The following is a 26,482-nucleotide window of genomic DNA, read 5'->3' as shown; positions in this document are numbered from 1 at the left end:
CATCACAAATGAAATGGTGACCCTTCTTGTAAATGTGTCTAACAAGCATAAGTAACCCTATTCCAGCCTGTCACAATAAATTGCTTCCCATTATCAGCATCCAAAAAGAAGGCTATGGGGACTGAATGTGGATCACAACATAAGTATTTTCACCTTTTTTGTTCTTTTTCACTTTTTCTTCCCTTTTTGATCTGATTTTCCTTGTATGGAATAATAAATGTGGAAATATGTAAAAGAATTGTACATGTTTAACATATATTGGATTATTTGCTATCTAGGGGATGGAGGGAAGGGAGGGAGAAAAATTTGGGACACAAGGTTTAAAAGGGTGAATGTTAAAAAAAAAAACTATCTTTGCATGTATTTTGAAAATAAAAAGCTTTTATTTTTAAAAAAAAAAAACTGCTTCCTTCTTTCATGCCCACTTTAACTCATCTTCAAGCTATGTACTAAGCTGCTTCCCTACTGCCTATATGCATGTGGAGAAGCAAGCAATGTAGTTTCTCAGAGACTACCCACTAAAGTAAGTGAAGCCTTAGGCCTTAGTTTCGATTTCCTAGAAATCATGTGATCTTAAAATTGTAACTTTTGCTTGCTTACCTCATTCCTAGTTGGCCCATCTGCACCCCACTTGCCATATCAGGGAAAAGTAACCACAAGAACCAATCAAGACAAAATGCTTTGCTGGGGGGGTGGAGGTGAGTTGGTAGGTTTTGGGTACTGCTTGTCTATTTAACCGTGCTTTATTCCTGGATCCAGCTTTCCTCATTCTGACTTATGCGGAGTGCAAACTACCCACTTCTCACAAGATTCTAATAAAAACTTTCTACCTGCACTTTGAGAGAACTCTTGAGTAGTCAATTTGGGTTAGGGTCTCTGTATCCAACATCTACAAACAGGACCAGGTCTCCCTCTGCTCAAAAAAATAAACAAAAAATCCACAACCCTCCCGCTTGAGTTCTTCATATCCACTAAGTATTGTAATTTATCTCCCCTCCCTTGTGTGACTCAATTCCTTGAGAGGGACATCTACAATAAATGCTTCCACTTTCTTTTCTCTTGTTTTCTTAACTTCTTTTCAATACGGTCTGTCTTCTGACCTCATCATTCCACCTAAAGTTCTCTCTCCAAAATTTCTAGTGATCTCTGAATTGTCAAATTCAATGGTCTTTTTCCAAACTTCATTCTTAACCTCTCTGCAGTCTTTGCCATTATCCACCTAGGTTTCATCCTAGGTTTTGGGGACACTATTTTCTCCTAGTTCTTCTCTCATTTATCTGACCACTCCCTACAAGTCTCTCAAGGTCATATCTGCTAAGCATGGATATAATTGTTTTCTATGGATTCACTGATCATTTCTAAGCAAATGATTCTCAAAACTACTTATCCAGCTCTAATTTCTCTCTTGTGATATCCAATCTCACATCTTCAAATGTCTATTGTCCACCTCAAATTAGATGTCCCAAAGATTTCTTAAACTCAACATATCCAAACCCTCCCCTCTTCCTTGCTGTGCTATAACTTTCTAGCATACTACTCACTCAAACTCACAAATTAACTGCTATCCTAATAATTCCCTTTTCATTCTCTCTCACCTAAAATATCCTATCTGAAGGCCCAACTTTGTGATTCTATCTTATCTGCATCTCTTGTACACACCCCTTATCTCCTGCCATTGCACCTCATACCTGACCTACTGAATAATCTATTAGTTAGTCACCCTGCCTCAAGTCTCTCCCCCACTCCACTCTCAATCACTTAGCTGTTATACTGATCTTCTTAAAGTCTGACCATATCACACTACTGTTCAATAATTCCAGTAGGTCCCAGTTACTTCTGGAATCAATCATAAAATCCTGTTTAGGTTTTAAAGTCCTCTACAATAAGGTCCTTTCCCGACCACCCTGCTATTCCTTCTTTATAATATTGTACCTTCCTACTGCTTGGATTTTCATGGCTTGCCTCCCAAGCCTACAATTAATTCTCTCTTTTTTCTTTTCTATCTCTTGGCTTTCTGACTTCCATCAAGTCCAAGCTAAAATCTTATTTTCTCCAAGAGGCCTTTCCTAATCCCCCTTAATGCTAGAGCTTTTCCTTTTTTAATTCTCTCTAATTTATCTTGTATATAGTTTTTGTTGCACGTAGTTGTTTTCATATTGTCTTCCTTACTAGAGTGTGAGCCCCTTGGGATCAAGGGCTGTTTTTTTGCTTTTCTTTGTATCTCCAGAGCTTAGCCCAGTACCTGGTAATGTAAAAAGGTACTTAATAAGTGCTTGTTGACTTGTTGAATAGAGGGGAATGACAATATCTCATTATTTTTAGTAAGAAACAGCTGCCATAAGGGTTTATTCACAATAAGCAATTAACATGCAAACTTTAGTTCATAAAGCATTTTAAAAACTTAGTAATTTTTAATAATTAAAACTCTAAACCAAAGAACAGTTCTCAAGATAACTCTCCTAGCATGTCTACAGTTTCTATCATTGTACAATAATAAATAGATATTAAGTATTGTGTATAAAGTATCATGTAAAAAGCTAGAGTTAAAAATGGGATTTAAAATAAAAAGTTATATAAAAAAATAATTTCAAGATGAGAAAAGGTTATTCTAGTTTATGTGTATTAGACAAGGTTTATGGTGGCAGCTGCGCTAAGCCTTGAGAGAAACAAAACATTCTAAGTGTGTAAGGCAAAGAGCTGCATAAAAGGGGATAGATTGTGAAAAGGCATAGAGATAAGCAATGTTATATCAAGTTCAGAGAATAGCTAGTAGGTGAGATTGGTGGGAAAAACAATGTGTGAAAAGGACTTATAAGAAATATACTACCTTATCTGGAAAGAATAAAAATCTAATGACATAATTAATAAATGTTCACTTCCTTTTAATTATGTAATAACTACTTACCTGCCACCCACTGCAAAATCAGAAATTGCATAATAATAAGACTTCAAAACTTTGGGGTCATTAAATACTTCATCTCCAAAAGTATTTAGGCGATTGAGAGTTACTCTAATGTCTGTGGCAGTTACCCATTCCTAAAAAACAAAAAAGGGAGAGAAATATAGAGGCAAAATATTTTTTTTAAATCAAAAAAAAAAAAGGATTTGGTATGAAATTACCAAATTCACAGCACAATCTTGAGCTTATATAAAAATACTTACCTTCCAATATTAACTCTCTAGTCATGTTCATTTACCTTCAGCTTTATGGTATATTTCTACTTTCTCACTTTTGCTTCCATTCTTCTTAGTAGATCTATTTAAAAGTCTCCCTTATATCAACTGATTCAAATCTTTTCCTAAACTACACACAAAGATTATCCTGCTACACATAGATTTTCTTCTTTCATTTTGAGCAGTTCTTGAACTGTTTTTCCATCTCTCCCATTTTCTCTATCTCTCTGCCCTTTTCCTATCTTTTGTCTTCTCTCTCTTCCCATCCATTCCCTGTTTCTGTCTCCCTTCCCTTTTTTGCTCCCTCCTTTATTTCTAAAGATAACCACCTAAATAGGGGACGATTACCCTGATTTTAGCAGAACTTTAAAAACAACTCCTACTTAGAATCTCACAATTTCACTTGCTTTATTTGCATACAATTCAACTAGTTAGTCAACAATAGTTTTCAGAATACACCTTTGCAAAACTCTCTGTTCCAAATTTTTCTTCTTCTCTTTCCCTCTTCCCCCTTTCTAAGACAGCAAGCATGATATGGCTGTAAGAGTTCAGAGAAGGGAGTTAGAAAGCAAAGATATATGGTGGTGGAAGAAATAACAATCACTCACAATTTCTACTCCAGTGATTACTTTTCCTATAAAAATTGTATTGTTCGTTCTCTAAGATATTAAAAATGCACAAACACATATACATAAACACAAATATTAACAAGTCCCAATGGATATGTAATTTCATCAATTTGGAAACTCTCTACAATGATGCAAATTGGAACTTATCTGTTGCTATATATAATGTGTCACTACTGTTTATGTTACTACTCTATAAGGCAACCACTGATACTCCAGTCAATAAGGATCTACATATACATATTTGCATGTGTATATGCTTTAAAGGCTTTAAGACATTTTCCTGATTAACTAAAAAAATTTATGCATAATCTAGTCCCTTCTTCATTGTTTTCTGTTTTTTCCATCTTTTGAAGCCATCTGTTCCATCATCTGAGAATATTTCACTTCGTTCAATGTCAAATATTTCCTATGTGTCTTTGTACTATCATCAGATATAAGAATATTCACTTGGAACAAAGTTTTGAGAAAAGCTGTTTATCTTAAGGTATTATTAAATAACTCCACAATAAAAACTGGCAAACACATTTCAAAAGAAATACAAACAAGAAGGGAACTAGAGACAGAAAGTCAGAGTCCTGCCTTATGCATTCATTCACAAAGCACACAGTTATAATGGAAAAGATATTTAGAAAAAAATTCCAAAACTAGATGTCACTAAGTTTTCAAGATCAAGGAGGCACTTCAGAGCAAAAGCAAGTAAAACAATAACCATTTTCATAATGTTAACATAATATTTAAAAAAATAAACAAGTCCAATTTTTTACTTGTCTGCAAATTAATACATCTTGTCCTATTTTCACATGTCCACTGGCCAAATGAAGCCAACCCTCCCTCCAAACCCTAACTGCCAGTAAGATTCTCTCATTTTTCCATAAATCTCTAGTCAAAATTCAGGCACATAAATCACATAAATATCTAGGTGGCCAGCCAATCACTACATAACTGTTCTATAATATAAAAACACAAGCTGATAATGTGCAGATAGAACTATGAAACAAAATTAGTTGATATATTGATATAGTTTATTGACAGAAGTATCAAAAAGCACAAAACAGTAAAACACCTTTAACCTTTCATTCCTCATTCTCTATAGAGAAAAATTTCTATCGTACTTACACTAATTTAGATCATAGTATAAGCACAAAATATATCAGATAGTATATTAGATATTGATATATTATTTGTATGTTTACCATACATGTACAAATTACTCTGACTAAATGTCTCCTTTTTGAAAAGTAATTCAAAAGAGGAATTCTTCCCTATGCAACTGAGAATCACTTTTTTTTTCTCATTGTGGTAGTAATCTATCAACAAAAGGTCAACCATATCATAAGAAATTGAGAAATTCATTTGTTGGCAGAATTTTCTCATTTGCCATTTTACAATACTTTTATGGAAGATTCAAAGTAAACAGATTTATAAGAGAACTAATAACATTCACTGAAACTTTTCTTGATTTTATCTGAATGACTCTTAATATTTAAAATAAGTCTGACTTCATATGAAACATGAAAGAGGAAAAAGGAATTGTGGCTAATAAACTAAATAAGTCAAATGCATTGCCTTCAGAAGTCAGAACACAAGTTTTCAGTGTCAACTATGGAGGTTAATGTTAAAACTACTCAAGAAATAATTACTGGATTCAGTTCTTGAATGTATTTTTAAGTGGTAAAAGAACAAACAAATTTTCAAAACATACCTCAATAGTAAAAACAAAATAATTTTGCTTTAACTTTATAATACACATAGTAAAACTCACTGTCTACTAGGCATTTTTTTAATCTACTCTGTCATCTCAGAAATAATGCTGTCATCTCAGAAACAAATCCTTTGTAAACATTTCCCTCCTCAATTTCCTTCTTGGGCTGAACCCATAGCAAAATCTGCCACCACCAAAGCTAACCATATTTTTCAGACACCCTACCTGCAACACAGGGCTATTGTCAAAGTTGTAGGCACTGGGCCTTCCTTCCAGTGTTGAAAAGGCCACATTGCCTCCAGTGAGAGGAGAAATGTCACTGAATTCATCAGTGCACAATGCTTGCTGTTCATCTCCTCCTGTCCTGATGAAACCACGGTTGGGCTTCAAGTAGGTATTCTCACAGGAACCACTGTAGTACTGGTATGGAATCCAGGGCCCATCTTCCTGAGTCCGTTTGTAGATAGCAAAGCTCTCAGGGCGACTGGTATGAAACTTCAGGCGCACATATGTGATGTCAAAGGCTTTTCCTATAGATCAAACATACCAATATTAATAAAAGATATAGAGGATATAAATTTTTGCTCTCTAATGCAAAAAAGAAAAACAAGCCTGATAATAAAATATGGTGGTCAAGTTACACAGGTTGTCTTCAACCTATGTTTTAAAAGTTTATTTCTTAACTTAGTTTGGGGGAATTCAACACATTTACCAAATTAAAAATTCATAAACAGATTACTAGACTGGCACACAAAAGCCTGATTTGGCCGTTTGCTACATTTAGCTAAAGGACCTTAATGATGAACTAAACAAGTAGTTCTTGGTTCTTAACCTTTTCTGTACATGGACCTCTGCTGAAAACTATACATCTTTTTTCAGAATGTTTTTAAATACACAAAATATACACAGAATTACAAAATAAACTAATTATATGGAAATATAATTATCAAAATCTTTTAAAAGCAATTTCATAAACAACAGGTGAAGTGTTCCTGATCTAATCCAAACACCCCATTTTAAAGATAGGGAAAACAAGTCCCCAAACAGGGACGTGATTTGCCCACTGAATCCAAATCTGAAACTCTTTCCCACTACTCCATCTAAATGGTCTCACTTCCGTGGAATTGCCAAATTGATAGTCCTAAAGCACAAGTGTGGTTAACCATGTTATTAGGCTGCTTAAATCCAGTGACTCCCTATTACTTTTTGGATCAAATACATTCTTTTATTTGGCATTTTAAATCCTTTACAACCTGGCTTTAAGTTACCTTTTTAGACTTGTAGCATGCCTTCCTCCCTTTCAATTGCTCTGAGGTTCATCCAAACCATTTCTGCTGTTTCTCATACATGACCCTTCAAGTCCCTCTATTTATTTCATGGTACTAACGGATTTCCTCCTTACCACTTCCTCTTAAGGCGCATAGTTTCTTTCTTTCTTTTTTTTTTTTTTTTTTTTTTTTTTTTTGGCTGAGGCAATTAGGTTGTTAAGTGACTTGCCCAGGGTTACACAGCTAAAAAGTATTGAGTATCTGATACCAGATTTGAACTCAGGTCCTCCTGACTTCAGGGCTGGTCCTCTATCCACTGTGCCACCTAGTTGCCACCTAATGCATAGTTTCTTTAAAGCTGAAGTCAAATGCACACTCCTTCATAAGAACTTTCTGGATCCCTCCCTCCCCCCCAATTGCTACAATGTGGTCATTTTTTAAGAAGTTGTTTTGTATTTTTTGTGCAATTTTTGTATATACTTGTATGTATATATGTTGACTCCTGCAAAATACAACCAAAATTTTTATGTTTGTATTTTTTATGCCTATTAATGCTTTGAACACATTAAATACTTCTAGAAACTTGGCTGATGATTGATTTGAGAATTTAGTCCAGCTGTACAATATTCCTCAAATTCATTCCTTATCTCCATGTGGTCTCCACCTTCATTCAGGTCTTTATTAGGACATCCTGGGACTGTTACAATTGCCAATCGTCTCCCTGTATTCTTGCCCCACTGCTCCTCTTTCAAATTTGGATTCCTATAGTATAGCTTGATTGTGTCATTGTCTGGCTTATATATTCAGTGGATATATCCTGTAACCTGAAAACAGAAATTCTTCAGGCTGACAGCCATTCACAATTTGGCTGTTTCTCAATATTATTTTATATAATTCCCCTGAATGATCTCTCCATTCCAGACAAACTGACCCAATTCTTTCTTGATTCTCAGCATTCAATTACTATCTAAGCCTTAATCACTGAATGGATGTGGCCTCAGTCAAACTGAGACCGTTGAAGATCTTAGCTTAAAAAGCCCAACCTCTCTCACTGCATCCAGGGCCATCTCCACTCATCCTGATCCTATTTGACCACTGGACCCAAATGGCTCTGGAGGGGACAGTAAGGCAGGTGCAGGTGAGCTTGCACAGCCTCCCTCACTTCAATCCAACTTACTTACAAGTTATGGTATCCCCTCCCTGATGTCATGGTCCACTTCAAGAACAAAGGACAAACAACAATGTGTCCTTTGTCTCTGGGTTTCTGCATAAATGGTCCTCTATCTGCAACATGCCTTTTCCCCAATTCTATCACACAGAAATCTTTGCTTCCTTCAAAACATAGTTCAAGATGATACCTCCCAGCCTAAGGATCTACCCGGTTCATTCTAGCTGGGGATTCTCTGTCATGACATTTCTGTGAATTATTTTGTGTTGGAATCCTTACAAAGTGTTAACTCAGAGTTGATAGAGACAATGATTATCTAATTTAGCATGGTTTAGTATGATTGATCTGATCTTACAAGAAAATGTTATGGGCCAGAAGAAACAAGGTACTAAGTGGAACTGATAGAAACAATGCTTGTGTTCACACCTTTAGAGAACTCATATAAGCAAGAAGCTCTTAGGGCCAGAGAGCACTCTGGGGCAGACACAAAGGACTCTGGGAGGAAGCCCACAAACCCGCTCTCAGAAATGGAGTCAGATTCATTCACCATCTCACACCACAGTGGTGGCTGGGCTCCTGTAACTTCCCGCACTGAGACCCAGGCTGGTCTGAAAGGCTCTCCAGAAAGCTGCCTAGCCCCAGGCAAGGAGACAAGAGATTCATTCCATCTTCCACCTTTGTGCTGGCTGGAGGCTTAAGGACAACCTTTGGATTTGGAGACATTCGCAGGGAGCTCTTAGAACCAAGCAGAGAGATAGGCCACCAAGAAAACTAACCGGGCTATTTTGGAGGAAGTAATAAAAGATCTGAACTTTTAACACCTGGCTGCATTTGGAATGATTATTACTTTTAACTGAAACTAAGGCTGCCTCCAGAAAACCTCCCCAAGAAACCTGCTCACAGAGAACCCTTATATTATTTTAAAGAAGAAGAACACCACAATTTTGTTTATTAGTTATGTTTGCCTGTTGGCACATTCAATCCCTCCCCCCTTTCAGGAATGGCAGCCCCATGAGAACAAGAGCTCATTCATTTTTGTCTGTTCCATCAAGTACCTAGTCCCTTGGGCTCAGCAGGAACTGAATTCATGTTTGTTGAATTAAAATGTATTTAGTATGGTCTCATTTTACAGAGAGTAACTGAGGACATGAGGGATTAAGGGTAAGGCCATCAAAGAGAAAAGATACCTTGAAAAATACAATCTCTGTATCGTTTATGACAATGAAAACTGAATAGCCTTTTCTCTAATGCCACAACTAGGCTTTGATGCACTGCAATATAATGGAAAGAGAATTGGCTCTGGGGTCAGAGGTCATAGTTCAAATCTTACCTTACACCTCAAGTTCTTTACACTTGAGGGGGAAAAAAATCACTTAACCTCTCAGGATTGAAATTCCCTTATCTGTAAAATGAAGGAGTTGAACTCTGTCTCATAAGTTCCTTCCAACTTGTGATCTGTGAGACTATAAATTAACTCCTATCACATTTACTCAGGCAGTCAAGAAGCATGACATGAAAAGTAGTCACTTACTTAAAGGACTATAGAATATTTCCTTTTAATATGTTATGGCTACACAACCTTTGAGTCAAGTTGAAGAAAGAAGACACCCCAACCTTTATTTCCTCTAATTTTACTAAGACCTGAAACAAACCTAGGGCCACACTGTAGTTAAAGTAACATAAACAATGTCTCTGTGAGAGAGTAACACCCAGAGTAACAACAACAATCAATACCAATTTGACAAAACCACTTAAAAGTGAAGACTCAAAAATTAAACTCAATTAGCTTTGTTGAACAAAATGATCAAATGAACAAAAATCCTAACATTGATTTTTTTTTTTTTTTTTAAAGAAACCAGTCTTATATGTTGTTGTCAAGATTTCAGGGATGCACGCAGCTACATGGAACAGACTACTTAAGGAGACTTTTCTAATTTAAAAAAAAATCCCCATTTACCTTAAAAAATATAAAACTTCTAAGTACTATTTCACTATTAATAGACCCATGATTCATCTGTCCAAAGAGGAAAAGTCAAACTGATACATCTGACAGGAACAACCACACACTATATTGAAATGTCCAAGTGAGAAAACCAGCTAGCTACTCCATGGCAATCTGGCACCTTCTTCACTACTTATAGTTGTAGATGAGATAATGGGAGGTCAGGTAATCTATACAAAGTTACACAGCCAGTACATGTATCAGTGACAGTCAGTACCTGAACGCAGATCTCCCTGGATTTGAAGTCAGCTCTATTCACTATGCTCTTCCTTCTAGATAATGCTAATATAAAAACTAGGGAGAAACGGCTCAAAAGTCTGTACTGCATTACTAGCTTTTAATTAATATGGGTTTCAAACTCCATTCTGATATAAGTAAGGACATTGAAATCTTCAACTAAAAGTGTTTCTAAGCTTACATTTATTCAAGTCATCTAATCCATCTGCCATGTAAAACTTATGATCAACTAACAAATAGAAGACATATCATTAAGCACTGAATTATGTTGCATAAATTGTACATGTAAGAGGAGTAAGTAGGAAAAAGAGAGGTCAGTGAAAAGCACAATCTTATGGAAGAGGCAAGACATGAGCTGGACTTTGAAAGAGATAAGTTGGATTTAGGCAGACAGGGAAAACAGAAATTTCCCAGAACCCAGAGAAATAATATGAACAAAGGCAGGGGAGGGAGAAGGAAATGAAAAAGAATATGGTATGACTAGGAAGGCAAGTCTGACCAGAACAGAGGAAATGTATTAAGGAATAGTAAAACCAGGATTGTGTAGGTAAGAAGCTCAATGGCTTCATATACCAAGGTAAGAAGTTTGGACCCAATAGAAGATGGAGAAAAATCACTACCTTGTCTATTGTTGCTAATAGCTTACTAAACCCCAACAATACATCTCATTTGCACCTAATAACATACTGCTAGCCTAATCTAGAAGAAATCACAAAAGTCAATCAATCAAAAAAACATGTATTCAAAGAGTTTTTTATTGGGTACATAGCAGCTGCATATGCTATGGCTTCTTAGAACCATAGGCAAGAGTTATGAGAAAGTTGAATACCAAAGATAGATGAGCAGCCCTGAAAAAGGCTCAGCAAGCTCTCACACCAGAGATGCTAGTTCTCACTGAATACCCCATACATCTTCTTGGTAAATGGATTAAGTTGAAAGTATCTTTCAGGCTTCAAACTTGTTGGTGAGTGGGGGGGGGGGGGGGGGGGGGGGGAGGGGTATCCACCCGCAGCATTAATTACTTCCTCTGGCATAACTGGACAGATGAGAACAATTTGTTCCAAAGGTCACAACAGTGGCAGAAGCAGGTACTATGAAGAAGTTAGAACTTAGTAAAACATCAAAGCTGCCAAGATCATCCACTGCATCCCAAGCCAGTAATATTAACTTTTGTCTTACCACTGGACCTTAATGACTCTAAAAGAGAGTGGGGCTGAAAACTCTGTCTAATCCTGCTTCATTTAAATTAAAGTAATATGCAAGTCTCATCACCCCCTGATACTACTGGTTCTCTTCAAAAAGAAGGACCAACTGTTTTGATTAAGTGCCTATTCTATGCCAGACACTAGTAAATGTTGGGGATATAAAAGGAAGCAAACTATAGTCTCTGCCCTGAAGGAGTCAAATTATAATTTTGTGCCAGCTAATTTCAGCTTGACCCTCACCAAAGCAACACTGCCATTTACCTTTGACCATAATAGCCATTCCAAACATTCTCTTCCCTCCTCACTCAAATATGTCTCCTCTCTGCCCGAGACTTCACAGAAGAGAAATTATTTGCTCAATTTTCTCACTCTTCTCCATCTCTCACCTTTCTTTTCATCTACTACCACCTCACTTCTTCATAATCTCTTTTGATAAGGTAGCCTGTCTGCCAAGGCCAATTCCTCTACATATACCATTGGTCTGACCCCCTTCTTTTCCAATAATTTATGTCTCCTCCATCACCCCACTGATTTAATCTTCAATTTTTATCTACTAGTTCCTTCTCTGTTGTTTATAAATACATACAAGTCTCCTTCCATCTCAGAAAAAAAAAATCTTCAGCAAGCCCTATCATAATCACAATTGTCCTCTCCTTACTGAAGCTGCTCTCTCCAAAATTCATGATAATTTATTAATGAGTTTAATTCTACATAATTCTCAATTTCTCTGTAGCATTTTATACTATTATCCTCTCCCTTGTGGCTATTCTATTTTCTTTGAATTTTCCCAAATCTGTTCTCCTTTAATTCCCTTCCTACCTATCTGAACGTTCCTCAGTCTCTTTTGTGGATCCTTTATCCAAGATAATTCCTGCCCATTCCTACAACCTCCTCCCACTGGAAATTGAGTACTAAGAGCTTAGATGAGCCTCTGCCTTTATCTTTCCCAGCCATTTTCAAATCAGGTTGCTTCCTATTCCCATTCTCCCAATTCTATATGTTGTCTTTCCCTATAAGAATATAAACTTGAATGCAGGAACTGATAGGCATATAATAAGCATTTAATATAGGCTTTTAAAAAAATAATCAATTCATTTATTCATAACAAATGCACTAATTGAGTGGGTTCCCCAAGACTCTGTCCTAGGATCTTCTCTTTTCTTTAATTAACTGCTACAACTCAAGGCCACCTCTACAAATACTGATTAAGCTTGTATATTATTACAACATGCTTCATTTCTTATGTATATAGCTGTTATGGGCCAGAACTTGAAACAAGGTGCTAAGTCAGTGGAATTGATAGAGACAATAGTTATCTAATTTAGCATGGTGCTTAACAGTTCTCTAGTCCAGTACATGTACTGAGTACTTACTATAATTCTACAAGATTCACACTAAGAGAGCATACAAGCTAGAAGCTCTCAGGGCCAAAAGAGACAAGTGCACTAGAAGCTCTTGGAGGCTGAGACATTCATTCCATCGTCCACCTTTCTGGTGGCTGGAGGCTGAAACACAAACCTTTGAATTCAGGGAGATTCAGAAGCAGAGAACAAAAAGGACTGGCGGCAGGAGCTCAAGCTCTTAGAACCAAGGAGAGAGATAGGCTTCTAAGAAAAGCTAACTGGGCCCCAGAAAAGGAGACAAGACTTTGAAAGAGATAATAAAGGATTTGACTTTAACACCTGGCTGCATTTGTGGTGATTACTGAACTGAAACGAAGGCTGCCCCCAAGAATCCAGAGACCCCAAGAAAACTACCAGAGAACATTACATATGGCCTGATTCCAAATAAAATTCTGTCCTGCTTTTAAGAGGAGTTAAAAGTTGAAATGAATGCTATACAACTATCATTATATCTTTTGGAGTGCACAGAGAGAAAAAAACAATGTGACCAAGGTCACACAGCTAGTTAATGTTGAAGAAAGTCCTCCTCCACTACTCTTCCCACTATACCACACTATAAGAGCAATGATAGATACTTTTCCTAAGAACATGTTTGAAACAAAACATAAAATTTCAACAAATTTTGACCATAGTAGCTACTAAGTCATAAACCAAAAAAATCACAAACAAAAAATTCCAACATGCTGCTTTTCTGTCTTCAGGGAAAAGGAAAAGCAACCCAAAAAATTTAGGGTACATCAACAAGTGTTTCAATAACTGGAACATTTTTATTTCTCACTCCATATTCACAAAGTATGGAGTCATACACACAAGAAAATACTTCATTTCAACATTTACACTACATTTTTTGCTTTAGGGTATGTAACATTCCTTTCATGAAAGCTGAAGGGCAGATGTTTAGAAAAGAAGCACAAAAAATTAAGCAACACTTTCTCTTCTGAAAGATGCAACTCAAGCAGAGAAAATAGAGTACAGACAATAAGAATGCCTAAAAATTAACAATGCAAGTTTGGTCCTTGTTCACAGAGTGCCAAAGAATTTTTTCTCCTAAGAAATAGTATTAAACCTCCTACACAATGAAGCATTTCTAATCTCCTTGAGTAGGAGAGAAAGGTTTCCTTTTTCAGAATTATATTCAAGTGCTGGATGCTCAGAATTATAAATGCTTCTGTTGTTTCTAGCATGGAGAAATTCCATAAGGTTTAGTGATATAACCACCACTATAATTCTGTACTGAATAAAAATGGCTATTCTTTGTTGTTGTTTTTAAATAGCATTTCAGATATGTTTTTCCTTGTTCTGGATTAAGAAAATTAGGACATTATGATTTTAAGACAGTCTCAAATTTGGACTCTCACCAACCTTGCTCAATGATGCAGCTAGCTTTCCTTTGAGACTACTTACAGATGACAAACCCTAACACTATAAAATTATATTGATGGGAAATAAAATAAAATGATGATGAGCTGTTTAGACAACTATATGATCTTCTAAACAGTTAATAGTAATCATGGAAGAGTACTCCCCAAAAGTTTCCAATTTTGTTGGTACAACTAGCTGGCTTACAGAAAAGTTCCCAGAATAATATTTACAGCTGCATACCAGCTGTTATTGTTTCAACTCAGTGGACACTATGTACATAAAACACACACAGGACACTATGTGCATAACACACACACACACACACACACACACCCTAAAAAAAGAAAAAGGAAAAAAAAAAACCTAGAGCCAAGTTAATGCTAAATGCAGAATCCTGAAGCAGACACAAATGTATGGTCAAAAGCACAAGGGAGGTAGAGTTAAGTACGTTTAAAATCAGTTAGCTCTATTCTCTCTCATCTAGGCTCACTGTTGCTAGTCACTGCTGCCAATTAGCTAAAGGCTGAACAAGGCGAGGGAAGAATCACAAAAAGTTCTTGCGTGGAAGAGAAAGCAACAAAGTACTTCAACAACAATTCATTTTCAAGTGGAAATGCACAATACTTCCTGTTTCCCTATTTGTACACTGTGTCAATGGCAGCTAAGATGCATACCACAAGTACTTTTATTCAGAAGAGGAAAAAGCCCAGAGCTTACAATATCTGATTGGTTATCTTATACTGTGCTAAAATATAGTGTGAACTTGAATGGTAAATAATAATAATGACAGCATATGTGTGTGTGTGTGTGTGTATATATATATATATATATATATATATATATATATATATATATATAATGTGTATGTGTATATATATACATATATAATGTATGTATATATATATATATATACATATATAATTATGTATGTGTATATATACATATATAATGTATGTATGTGTGGGTGTATATATATATATATATATATATATATATATAAAATAATGTATGTATGTATGTGTGTGTATATATATAACTTATACTAAGCTAGGCACTGAGCTCTATAATTATTTTATTCAATCCTTCCAATAATTGTGGGAAATAAGTGCTATTATTATTTTCATTTTGTAGATACAGAAACTGAAGTATAGAGACATTAAGTGACTTGCTATTATTATTCTCATTTTGTAAATGCAGAAACTGAAGTAAAGAGACTTATTACAGATAAGTTTGGGAGGTCAAATTGGTTCTCAGATCCACTTGACTTCCAAGCTGGCCACTCTATAGCCACTAAACCTCATGCTAATGCTTTAGATTTTCAAAAAGTCTTTAACAAGATTTCACAATGGCCATTTAAAAGAGGGGGGGAGGGGAGCAGAGAAGGATATTCCTTATAGACAAGTAAACAATGTTTTTTTTTACAAATATTACATCATTTGAACCTCCAAACAGCTATGTGAGTTAGCTACTATAGGTGTTATTATTCCATTTTACTGATGAGGAAACTGAAACACTAAAGAGAGTAAATGACTTGCCCATGAGCATACACCTACACAATACAAGAGGAATTGAACCTAGATCTTTCTGATACCAACCCCAGCAGTCTTATCTACTACTACTGTACACTGAGAATGAGGAAGGTAAGGTGGAGCAGTGGATGTAGTGTTGGGCCTGGAGTCAGTCACCTTTTGTGAGTTCAAATGTGGCCTCAGACATTTAGGAGGTGTGTGGGCAAGTCACTTAATGCTGTTTGCCTCAGTTCCTCCATCTTGTAAAATGAATTGGAGAAGGAAATGACAAACCTCTCAGTATTTTTGCTAAGAAAATCCAAAATGGGGATCACAAAGAGCTAGACACAATTAAACAACAACAAACATTGAGGGTGCACATAAAATTTAAATGACAAATTTGAGTTTTTGGTTATATGGAAATGAATGCAAGAAGTAGGCGGTCCAATAAAAGTTAGAAAACCCAAAATGAAAAATATGAAAAATGAAAAAGCAGCATTTTCATAAATGAAAGGCACTTCATTTTCAGCCAAAGTTGAATTTATAAATACTAGAGAATATGAAAGTAATTTGTGATTTTGGTTTACTATTCAACTACACATTTAACTCTTTGAGGATTTGCTAGAAAAGTACCAATCTTAAAATTTTAATGTTCTCCAACCTCTAGTCTTCTCAACTAAAAAAATACAGGTAATACTCATAATACCTACTCATAGGATTTGTTATCAGGATCAAATGAGATAATGGAGATGAAGTATTTTTTTTTTAATTTAAGCACTATATATCAGTTATTATTACTATTAATTGTATAACTTTGAGCAAATATCTTAAACATCTGAGCCTCAATTCTCATACCTCTAAAATGGGAGGGTTTGAGCAAATCATCATTATAATTACTCACCTATAAACAAACTTCAATAATGTGGAAGATCTTAGCCTTTCTGCAATATTCAAAACTTAGTAAATGGTAAAGCTACAAAGATATGTCTAAATAATGAGAATCCAGGTTTGAAGTGAAAATTTGTCTACTTCAAAAGTGGGGGGGGGGGGTAGGAACAAGCACACAGAATCAGAAGTAGGAGATCTTGAGAGTCCCAACTCCATTATTGCTCAGAAGAGAAAACTAGGTTTGAGTGAAGTTCTACAACATGCACTGGCTTACACAAGTAAAGTTGCAGACATGAGCTTGAAATACAGTTCATTTTATATGACATTTAAAAGTCTTTCCACTTCACTTCAAGGTCTCTTAAAAACGCAACCAGCAAGGACAGGATGAACAAATATTATAAAGGCAAGTTAGAGAGTTACTACTTTGGGTCATATATAAGGAGATTTTACAACACAATAGGTAACAAATTTGTGGACTCAGTAAATTAATAAGTTCTTATTAACTGCCCACTAAGTGTCAGATACTGTGCCGGGAAGTTCTAGGGATATAAAAAAACCCTTCATCTCTGGGAGTTACTTTCTTTTTCCATTTTATCAAATCTTTTAATGAGTTATATGCTTTTTCCATTTTACTAAGTCTATCTTGTAGTGAATTTTCTTCAAATAGTTTCTATGTTGCCTTTTCCAAACCCTCTTGCAAATTTTTCATTTCCTTTCCCCATTTTTCTTTTAGCTCTCTTTTAAGATCCTTTTTAATTTCTTCTATGAGAGCCTCATGTGATGGGGACCAGGTTATATCACCTTTTGATGTAGCTTCATCTGTAGACAATGTGCCTTTAGTCTCCTCAGGGTCTGAAATCTGTTTTTCTCTTTCACCATAGAAACTATTATCAAGAGTCCTCTTTACTTTTTTTTAAAAGTTAAGGTCTGCCTTAGGGGAGAGGAGATTTTCCAAGCTTCCTCTATAAGTGGCGGCTTCCTCTATAAGCAGCCTCGGCTATGCTGGGTCAGTGCTAATCACTCCTGGTGTTCGGTGGGCATGGCCAGGTTCCCTGAGATTCTGGCGTTTTGGGGTTCACTCTTTACATTTTGTGTTTGTGTTGGATGTTTTCTAACTTCTCTGCTGATCTACTGGCTTGCAACCAGGGCAGAGTGGCCAATATTACTGTAGATTCCTCCCCATAGATTCTCCACTATGAGGAATCCACACCGCCGCACCGGAGACTACATTGTCCTGGATGTTCCTTCAGAGTCCCCCAGCACTGTCTGCACTGGTGTTTGTACTCAGCTGCTTGCACTGGCTACTTCCCTCCCATTTCTGATTGAAACAGACCTTTTCTGATGATCTTTGAAATTATCTTCTGCTAGTAATTTGTTACACTCTTAATATTTATTGGGTTGGGCCAGTCCAGAGCTATTTCAGAGGCTGGATTTCATAATTACTGTGAGGATTGTATAGAAGGTCAGAGAGAAATGTGTGTTGTCTCCACCATCTTGGCTCTGCCTCCCAACAATCTTTCATCTCAAATCATAATCTCCAAGTTGTACAAGCTAAAAACAGAAAAAGCTTTTTTAAAAAGTAGGATAAATTTCTGGCTAGTAAATACACAATTTATCATCTGTAAACTGTATATCCTTATCTATCTGTTCTCTTTTCATTTTTTAAATGGTGTATAGCCTTTAACATGTAAGCCACATCCATTTTGGGAGGGTGTATACATATATGTGTGTGCACATGTGTATGTATGTGTGTGTGTATGTATGTGTAGTATAAGATGCTGGGTAATACAATTATCATTAAAAATTAAATTAAAATTTTTAAAAATTTTAAATAAAATTAAAAACTGAGATAATCTAATCTAAGTTATAAGTAGTAATACTATCTACAGGGTAAATGTAGCTTCCATTTAAAGATTTGAGAAAAAGATATCAATTGATACAACCATTTTCATTTTTGAATCAGTTTAAGTATGCAATAGTTTTTCCTAATACTGAAAAGAAATCCGACTTGCCTAATCTTTGTAATTTATATCAAGAATAATCATTTCTTACAGGTTATATTTTATGCATTCCATATGAAGCATTCCACAGTATGACACTCTATAAACAGAGTTCTTTTTTCCATCAATTCATTCCAGTTCACAACCAAAGCAATTAAGGTACTTTGCAACAAAATTAATTATCTAAGTTAACAAATTATAGTGAGTTAATTTAAAAGTCATTATATTAATGAGGAAAGATTTTTATGTGTGTATCAAAACAATCTGACAATGACATGAGTTCAGACACACATATTAAAAACTATTATAGTTTATGAACAGTTGCTTTCATATGCAAACTATTTAATAAACTTAAGTTTTTGTAAGTTTTTTGCTATCTTACCAGTAGCCATACCTGAAAAAAATTTTAGAGGGAAAAAAACCTCCACAAATGAAATAATCTCAAGAAATATCTATGGGTTATGCACTTCGGAAGACAAAACACATGTTTAAAATATTTTGATTCCAGTACTCTCAAAATCAGGCCAGTAGGTCAAACATGCCTGAAATCCTGGGACACAGCTAAATGAATGAAGCCAGAATTCACTCCCACTCAGTCAAGCTCAAATAGAGGATTCTGAAACAATTGCACTCTGTAGATACACTGAATTAACTTGTGGGGTTTAAGAGACATACATGAGAAAAACAAACAAGTCAATCACAATATAATATGAAATAATGAAACCAAAACCAACTGAAATTACAGTTCTCCAGCAGTCATTTTTAGTAATATAGGTCTCATTGTTAAGCTACAACAGGTAAGAATAATGGACTGAATCTAATGAATCTACATTCATTCTTATTAAATTTTACTCGAGTTTGTTTTGTTTTAAAAAAAAAAAAAAACAATGTTGCAAGTTTTAGGGAGAGCACATGGCAGAGGAGATAACTTTGCTAGATAAAAGTTGATGTGAAAATGATCCAGGCATTTCAGTACACAACAAATACTAAGACAAGTCAACAGTGTGACTTGGCTATCCCCAAACCTAATGAAATCTGAATACTAAAAGGAGCTCATAATCTTATATTTGAAGCTAAATTCTAGGCATTGCCACTAGGGCATTATCTGAAGAGTTGGCCTGCAGGGAAAGAGCCTAGCTATGCTTGGCTCCAGAGGCTAGTAATAGGAACAAAAACACAGATTTTAAACTTCATGAAAGAACACTTTTCTGATGTCTTCTATCATGAGATGGAACCTGTGTCTCAAGGGCTATGCAAATGTGGCTCAAATTTGGGTGCCTATCCAACTAAAAAGGGTTTGAATAGCAGCCAAGAACAGATTGTGTGAGCTGTTTCCTAAGGAGCAGAAAAAGTTTAATGAAAGTTTAATGAAAATCATTAAATGGGCAATCAATGATTTTTTTTTCCAGTCACACAGTTCTCATTTAATTCTCTAATTAAACCATAAAAAAGTTGTGATGTGTCAGTAAAGGGAGTACCTCCAAATTTTCCAAAAATCAAAGATCCCTTAAGTATCCAAATTAATACTTAATTCTAAATCTAATTCTTAGAGTGAAATGAGCTGCTTCAGATAGTTAGGGGTTCCCAAGAAATCTTCGAAAAGGTGCAAACTACAGAGGAGATTCCCACTGTTCACATGGTTTGGACCAGATGCCTTTTCACTTCCCTTCCAAATTTACAATTTTGTAAATCCTCTTGTAGATGTAATCAATGATTACTAGTTATTCTTTATAACATGTACCTGTCTTTCTGCCCATACCTTCTCCTCCCACTCAGACAATTATTTAAAATTGAACCATTATAATTTCAGAACATATACAGTACAATGGATAGAGGTTTGGACATAGAATCATGAGACAGTTCAAATCCAAACTCATCAATTTACTAGCCGTTTGTCATAGGCAAGTCACTTAACCTGTGTGTCTGTTTCCACACCTGTAAAATGGGGGTGATATTCAGGGTTGTTGTGAGAATCACATGAGATACTTTTAAAGCTCTTCACAAACTTTAAAGCACTACACATATACCAACTATTATGTTACATTTAATAACACATCAATTGACTAGTGTGGAAGAATTAAATTCTGCTTCGAATGTTTGTGGCAGCCCTCTTTGTAGTGGCCAAAAACTGGAAACTGAGTAGATGCCCATCAATTGGAGAATGGCTGAATAAATTGCAGTATATGAATATTATGAAATATTATTGTTCAGTAAGAAATGACCAACAGGATGGTTTCAGAAAGGCCTGGAGAGACTCACATGAACTGATGCTGAGTGAAACAAGCAGGGCCAGGAGATCATTATATACTTCAACAACAATACTATATGATGATCAATTCTGATCAGCAATGAGATCAACCAAATCAGTTCCAATGGAGCAGTAATGAACTGAACCAGCTACACCCAGCGAAAGAACTCTGGGAGATGACTAAGAACCATTACATTGAATTCCCAATCCCTATATTTTTGCCTGCCTGCATTTGGGATTTCTTTCACAGGCTAATTATACAATATTTCAGAGTCCGATTCTTTTTGTACAGCAAAATAACAGTTTGGTCATGTATACTTATTGTGTTCCTAATTTATACTTTAATATACTTAATATCTACTGGTCATCCTGCCATCTAGGGGAGGGGGTGAGGGTAAGGAGAGGAAAAATCGTAACAAAAGGTTTGGCAATTGTCAATGCTATAAAATTATCCATACATATAACTTGTAAATAAAAAGCTATTTAAAAAAATAATAATTAAATTCTGCTTCAACACATTTTAAAAGGTAAGAATATTATCTTTTCTCTTTGCAGAAGGTTCAACTTGTTTAACTCTGCTTTGTGTCAAGATACTTTAGCATTTAGTGGATGCTAAGTACCTTGTTATTTAGTTACATTCAGTTACAATCAGTTACATTCTCTTGGGTGGAAGGTGACAGAAATATTTTCTTAACAGAACAGAAATTCTAGCTATTATTTTAAAAATAATTTTTAAAAGTGGGGGGGGGAGGTAGCTTAACAGGAAAGTACAAACCATCTAAGACATGTACATCTTTACAGCTATTAAACAGAGCCTAAATTTGCAGTTTTAGACTCATCACTTGATTTCAACTCATTTTTCTCAACTCAAAATGTATTAGGGCACCAAAAAATAAAACTAATTCGAAATATGTAATAAAGGCTTCTCTTGGAATATATTTTACCTCCTTCCACAGGGCATTTATAGTAGATATTGCCTTCAGATAGCTAACCTTTATTCTAGGGACAATTATAAATGAGAAAAGAGATTAACATGTTTGGTGCATCTATTCAAAATTATCAATGACTAGAAAGTATTTGGCACCTAGAATGTTAACTTATTAAATTATTTCAGAGCTCTATAGCTCTGAAATTTTCCCTTTTCTCCAAGGCAAAAAAAAGTAAAAAGACTAGTTGTTAACAAAGGAGAGGGCAGAGAGGAAAAAATTGAATTTATTAATTTCAGAAACAATTTTTATCTTTCAACTGTATATTTTGAGGAAAAAGTAAAGTTGAAACAATTTGAAAAACACTACTGCAGAAAAAATACTATTATTGTTCCCAAACTCCCTCCTCCATTCTCCCCCCCCCCCCCCCCCCCCCCCCCCCCCGCCACTGGATGCTTAATAAGTTATAATAGCACTGGATGCTTAATAAGTTATAATAGCAAAGAAAGAAGGTAACCATTACTCAAGATACTCAAACTGGGGAATAACAGCAGAGATAAAATGGCATAATAAAAATTGTAAATAAAGTGGAAAATGTGAGTAAATCTCATTTAGATAGATCTCTATGAAAAAACTTCCCTCTCCTCTTCCTGGACTAAGAATTCATCCTCTACACAAGGGCTCCTTGTACTTTTGCTCTTCTGAGTGGATGGGCAATTTACATCACGAAAACCCCCCTACCAGCTGGTACTCTGTCTACAAGTGCCTGATTGTGAACAGATGCTTTCATGAAATAAGTTATAAGCTAATGCTTCCTTTTCTTCATTTTTCATCCCTTCAGTTTCTATGTTGTGCAATGGAAATGTACTCCCTTCAAGCTAAACTTCAGAAGTCTGTTTGCCCTTTTTACCTCCCTTCACCCAACACAGGTTAAGCCTTGACTTGTTGCAGCCCCAAGGTATCTGATCTGTAATATAAATCAAGCTATTCATCAGAATTTCTAAGACTATGTCAAAATAACTGGTATTATTAGAAAAAGGATTTTTTGCTCACTCTAATGAATTATTACAATAGGATTACTTTTCTATGATAGAGTCAACTTGGTAATTGCTATTTTAACAAAATATCCAATAGGTTTACAGGTAAGACCAAGGCATGACGTACTTAGAATGAGGAAATTTTCTCTCACACTGGTGAGGAAAATAACAAGACCTGAACTACAAGTTATACACATAGCACAGAAATGTAGAGTAAATTTATCAAAACTTCAAAAAATGGGACCCTTCTCATTCTTTTTTGAATTGAAATCTTTTGTCCAAACACTTAGAAGCACAGTATCCGAAGAAATAATATCCAGTAAGTCATCATTTCCCACCCTTCAAACAGATATAAAGCTATATACTTCTCATTCCACAGGATTTCCCATTCATTCACAATGGAATGTGTTCCACCTTTTTATTTACATTCTGGAGTAAGATCAAGTTCTCTTTCTCTTTCCCTCTGATCTTCTGCCAGAAGTCTGGTACCCTCTCCCCCAATAGTCATTAATCCCTCAGGAATGCCCCAGTCCAGAGGGAGCTGGGAAGGACTAGAGAATTGTCTACTCATCATACACCATCATATCTAGCATCTATATACAGGAATACACATTAACCTATCTATCCCCACCCCACTCCCAAAAAAGTAGTCAAAACTCTTCGAGCCAGCATAAAATGTAAAATCAAATATATTTGCCAAATTTCTTATACTTTAAAGTTTCTCAAAAATCAAACTATATTTCACCCATAATAACCCACCCACACAATTCTGCAACATCATCTATCTTGCTTCAAGTATTCTAAATAATCTTCCTTCCTCTGTTTTTTTTTTTTTTTTTTTTTTTTTTTTTGAGGAGGGAGGAGGGAGTTGGGGAGACACCCACACTGGAAACAAAATGGCAATCCCACTGTTAATTGGCAAAGAATCTTTCATCTAGGTCAGTGTCCCCACCCTTTCCTCCTTAGACAGCCTGGCCTAGACTCCAAATACGGGTGATGGCTTTAATACTAATACCTGATTCACCAATTTCAGCCTCCCTAGAAAGATTAATAGTCAGGGATCACAGGCATGGACCACCACATTTCATCTTTCTTCAAGAATCTTCAATTCCTATGAACAAACAATTTTCAGATGAAGAAATTGAAACTATTTCTATTCATATGAAAAGGTGGCTCCAAATCACTATTGATCAGAGAAATGCAAATTAAGACAACTCTGAGATGCCACTACATACCTCTCAGATTGCCTAAGATGACAGGAAAAGATAATGACAAATGTTGGAGGGGATGTGGGAAAACTGGGACACTGATACATTGTTGGTGGAACTGTGAACAGATCTAGCCATTCTGGAGAGCAATCTGGAACTATGCTCAAAAAATTATCAAACTGTGCATACCCTTTGATCCAGCAGTGTTTCTACTGGGCTTATATCCCAAAGAGATACTAAATAAAGAAGGGAAAGGGACCCACATGTGCAAAAATGTTTGCAGCAACCCTCTTTGTAGTGGCTAGAAATTGGAAACTGAGTGGCTGCCCATCAGTTAGAGAATGGCTGAATAAATTGCGGTATATGAATGTGGAGTGTGGAATATGAATTATTGTTCTGTAAGAAATGATCAGCAGGATGAATACAGAGAGATTTAGAGAGACCTACATGAACTGATGCTGAGTGAAATGAGCAGAACCAGGAGATCATTATATACCTCAACAACGATATGAGAATGTATTCTGATGGAAGTGGCTATCTTCAACAAAGAGAAGATCCAATTCAGTTCCAATTGATCAGTGATGAATAGAACCAGGCTATACCCAGAGAAAGAACACTGGGAAACAAGTGTGGACTGCTTGCATTTTTGTTTTTCTTTCCAGTTTATTTTTACCTTTCTAAATCTGATTTTTCTTGTGCAACAAAAGAACTGAATAAATATGTATACATATATTGTATTTAAGATATATTTTAACATGTTTAACATGTATGAGACTGCCTGCCATCTAGGGGATGGGGTGGAGGGAAGGAAGGGAAAAATTGAACAGAAGTGATTGCAAGGGACAATATTGAAAAATTACCCATGCATATGTTCTCTCAATAAAAAGCTATTAAAAAAAAAAAAAAAGAAGAATCTTCAATCTCTAACTCACCAGTACTATCTCTTTTCTCTTCTCATTATTTTGTTTCCTATGAAACAATGACATTCTCCCACTTCTAGCTAAATCCTATTCATCCTTCAAGTTTAGTTTGGAGCCCACCTCCTACAGGAAGTCCTTTCCAACTAATCTGATCCATAGTGACCTCTTTTCTGAGTTCCTAATAGCCCTTACCAGAAATTCACTATTATTTAATAGCTAATTTATTATTTTGTGTTATTTTCTGTTTGAAGTATGTTTTCTCCAAAAAAAAAACAAAAAACTCAAAAACCTTTGATGGGTAGAGACAATAATTATCTTTTATTTTAACAATAAATAATGGTTAATATGGTCCTGGGTCCACGAGTAATTAGTAAAAAAATTTTATTCAAGGTTAACCAGGTTACCATAATATACAATAATTGATCAAAAAAAGAAACTAATTTTTCTTGGGCATTGTTAAAACTGAAATGATGCATTTCCAATCAATCAACAAGTATTTATAAGTAAATATTGTGAATTAGACACCATGCTAGGCATCAGAGATATAGATAACAAAAATAAAATAATCCCTAATGAAATGTCTACTATGTACCCAGTACAATGGATAGGAAAGGGAATATAAACATAAGTTTATATTCTAATGGGGGAGACAAAGACACATAATTAATTATCCATATAATTAATAAATATAAATGGAACAAAAATACAAAGTTGTTAAACACAAGGAACACTAATGCATTGTTGGTGGAATTGGGAAATGACCCAACCATTCTGGAGAGTAATTTGGAACTATGTCTAAAGAGCTATCAAACGGTGCACATCCTTTGATCCAGCATTATCTCTACTGACTCTATATCCCAAAGAGATCATTAAAGAGGGAAAAGGATCCACATGTGGAAAATGTTTGCAGCAGCCCTTTCCAAGAAACTGGAAATTGAGTGGATGTTGAGGAATGACTGAATAAGTTGCAGTATATGAATGCAATAGAATATTATTGTTCTATAAGAAATGATGATTTCAGAAAAGCATGGAAAGATTTACATGATGCTAAAAGGAAGAGACCTGAACCAAGAGAACATTGTACACAGTAACAAAAAGATGTGATGATCAACTGTGATGGATTTGGCTCTTTTCAACAATGTGGTGGGTGATTCAAAACAATTCCAAAACACTTGCGATGGAAAGTGGATCAAAACATACTTTTCACCTTTGCTATTGTAGTTTGCTTTTTTCCCCCTTTAGATCTGATTTTTCTTGCATAGCATGATGAATATTTCCATGTTTGTGGAAGAAGAATTACATATACTTAACCTATATTTCAAATCTGTATCTCTAGCTCCCAGTCTTTTCCTACACCATCTTTTGGGTAGGTACTGCATGTCCTGGAGATATTTCCTGAGTAGATCCTAATAGCTTTTCCCTCAAACCCATCCTCTTCTAAATCTATTTATTTCTATTGAATATACTACCATTTATCTGTCTCCCAGATTTATTATCCTCTACTCATCACTTTCCCTCACCCCACATATCCTACTAGTCACCAAATTTGGTTGTTATTTCTTCCACCATCACATCTTTCCTTTCTAACTCCTTTCTC

The 26,482-nt window shown here is 35.5% G+C and overlaps 1 protein-coding gene across 1 annotated transcript in view; it reads right to left on the bottom strand.

Annotated features, from left to right (window-relative positions):
• Positions 1-26,482, bottom strand: part of LAMC1 (laminin subunit gamma 1) — a 140,783-nt gene that overhangs the window by 46,432 nt on the left and 67,869 nt on the right. Inside the window, exons 2-3 of the mRNA XM_031937014.1 lie at positions 5,731-6,035; positions 2,906-3,036 (exon numbers count right to left, since the gene is read on the bottom strand). Coding sequence (XP_031792874.1) covers positions 2,906-3,036; positions 5,731-6,035 — 436 coding nt within the window. The remainder of the gene's footprint in view (positions 1-2,905; positions 3,037-5,730; positions 6,036-26,482) is intronic.

Source organism: Sarcophilus harrisii, chromosome 4 (genome assembly GCF_902635505.1).
Source record: "Sarcophilus harrisii chromosome 4, mSarHar1.11, whole genome shotgun sequence".
Lineage (NCBI taxonomy): Eukaryota > Metazoa > Chordata > Mammalia > Dasyuromorphia > Dasyuridae > Sarcophilus > Sarcophilus harrisii.
This window is presented reverse-complemented; position numbering and strand designations above follow the sequence as displayed.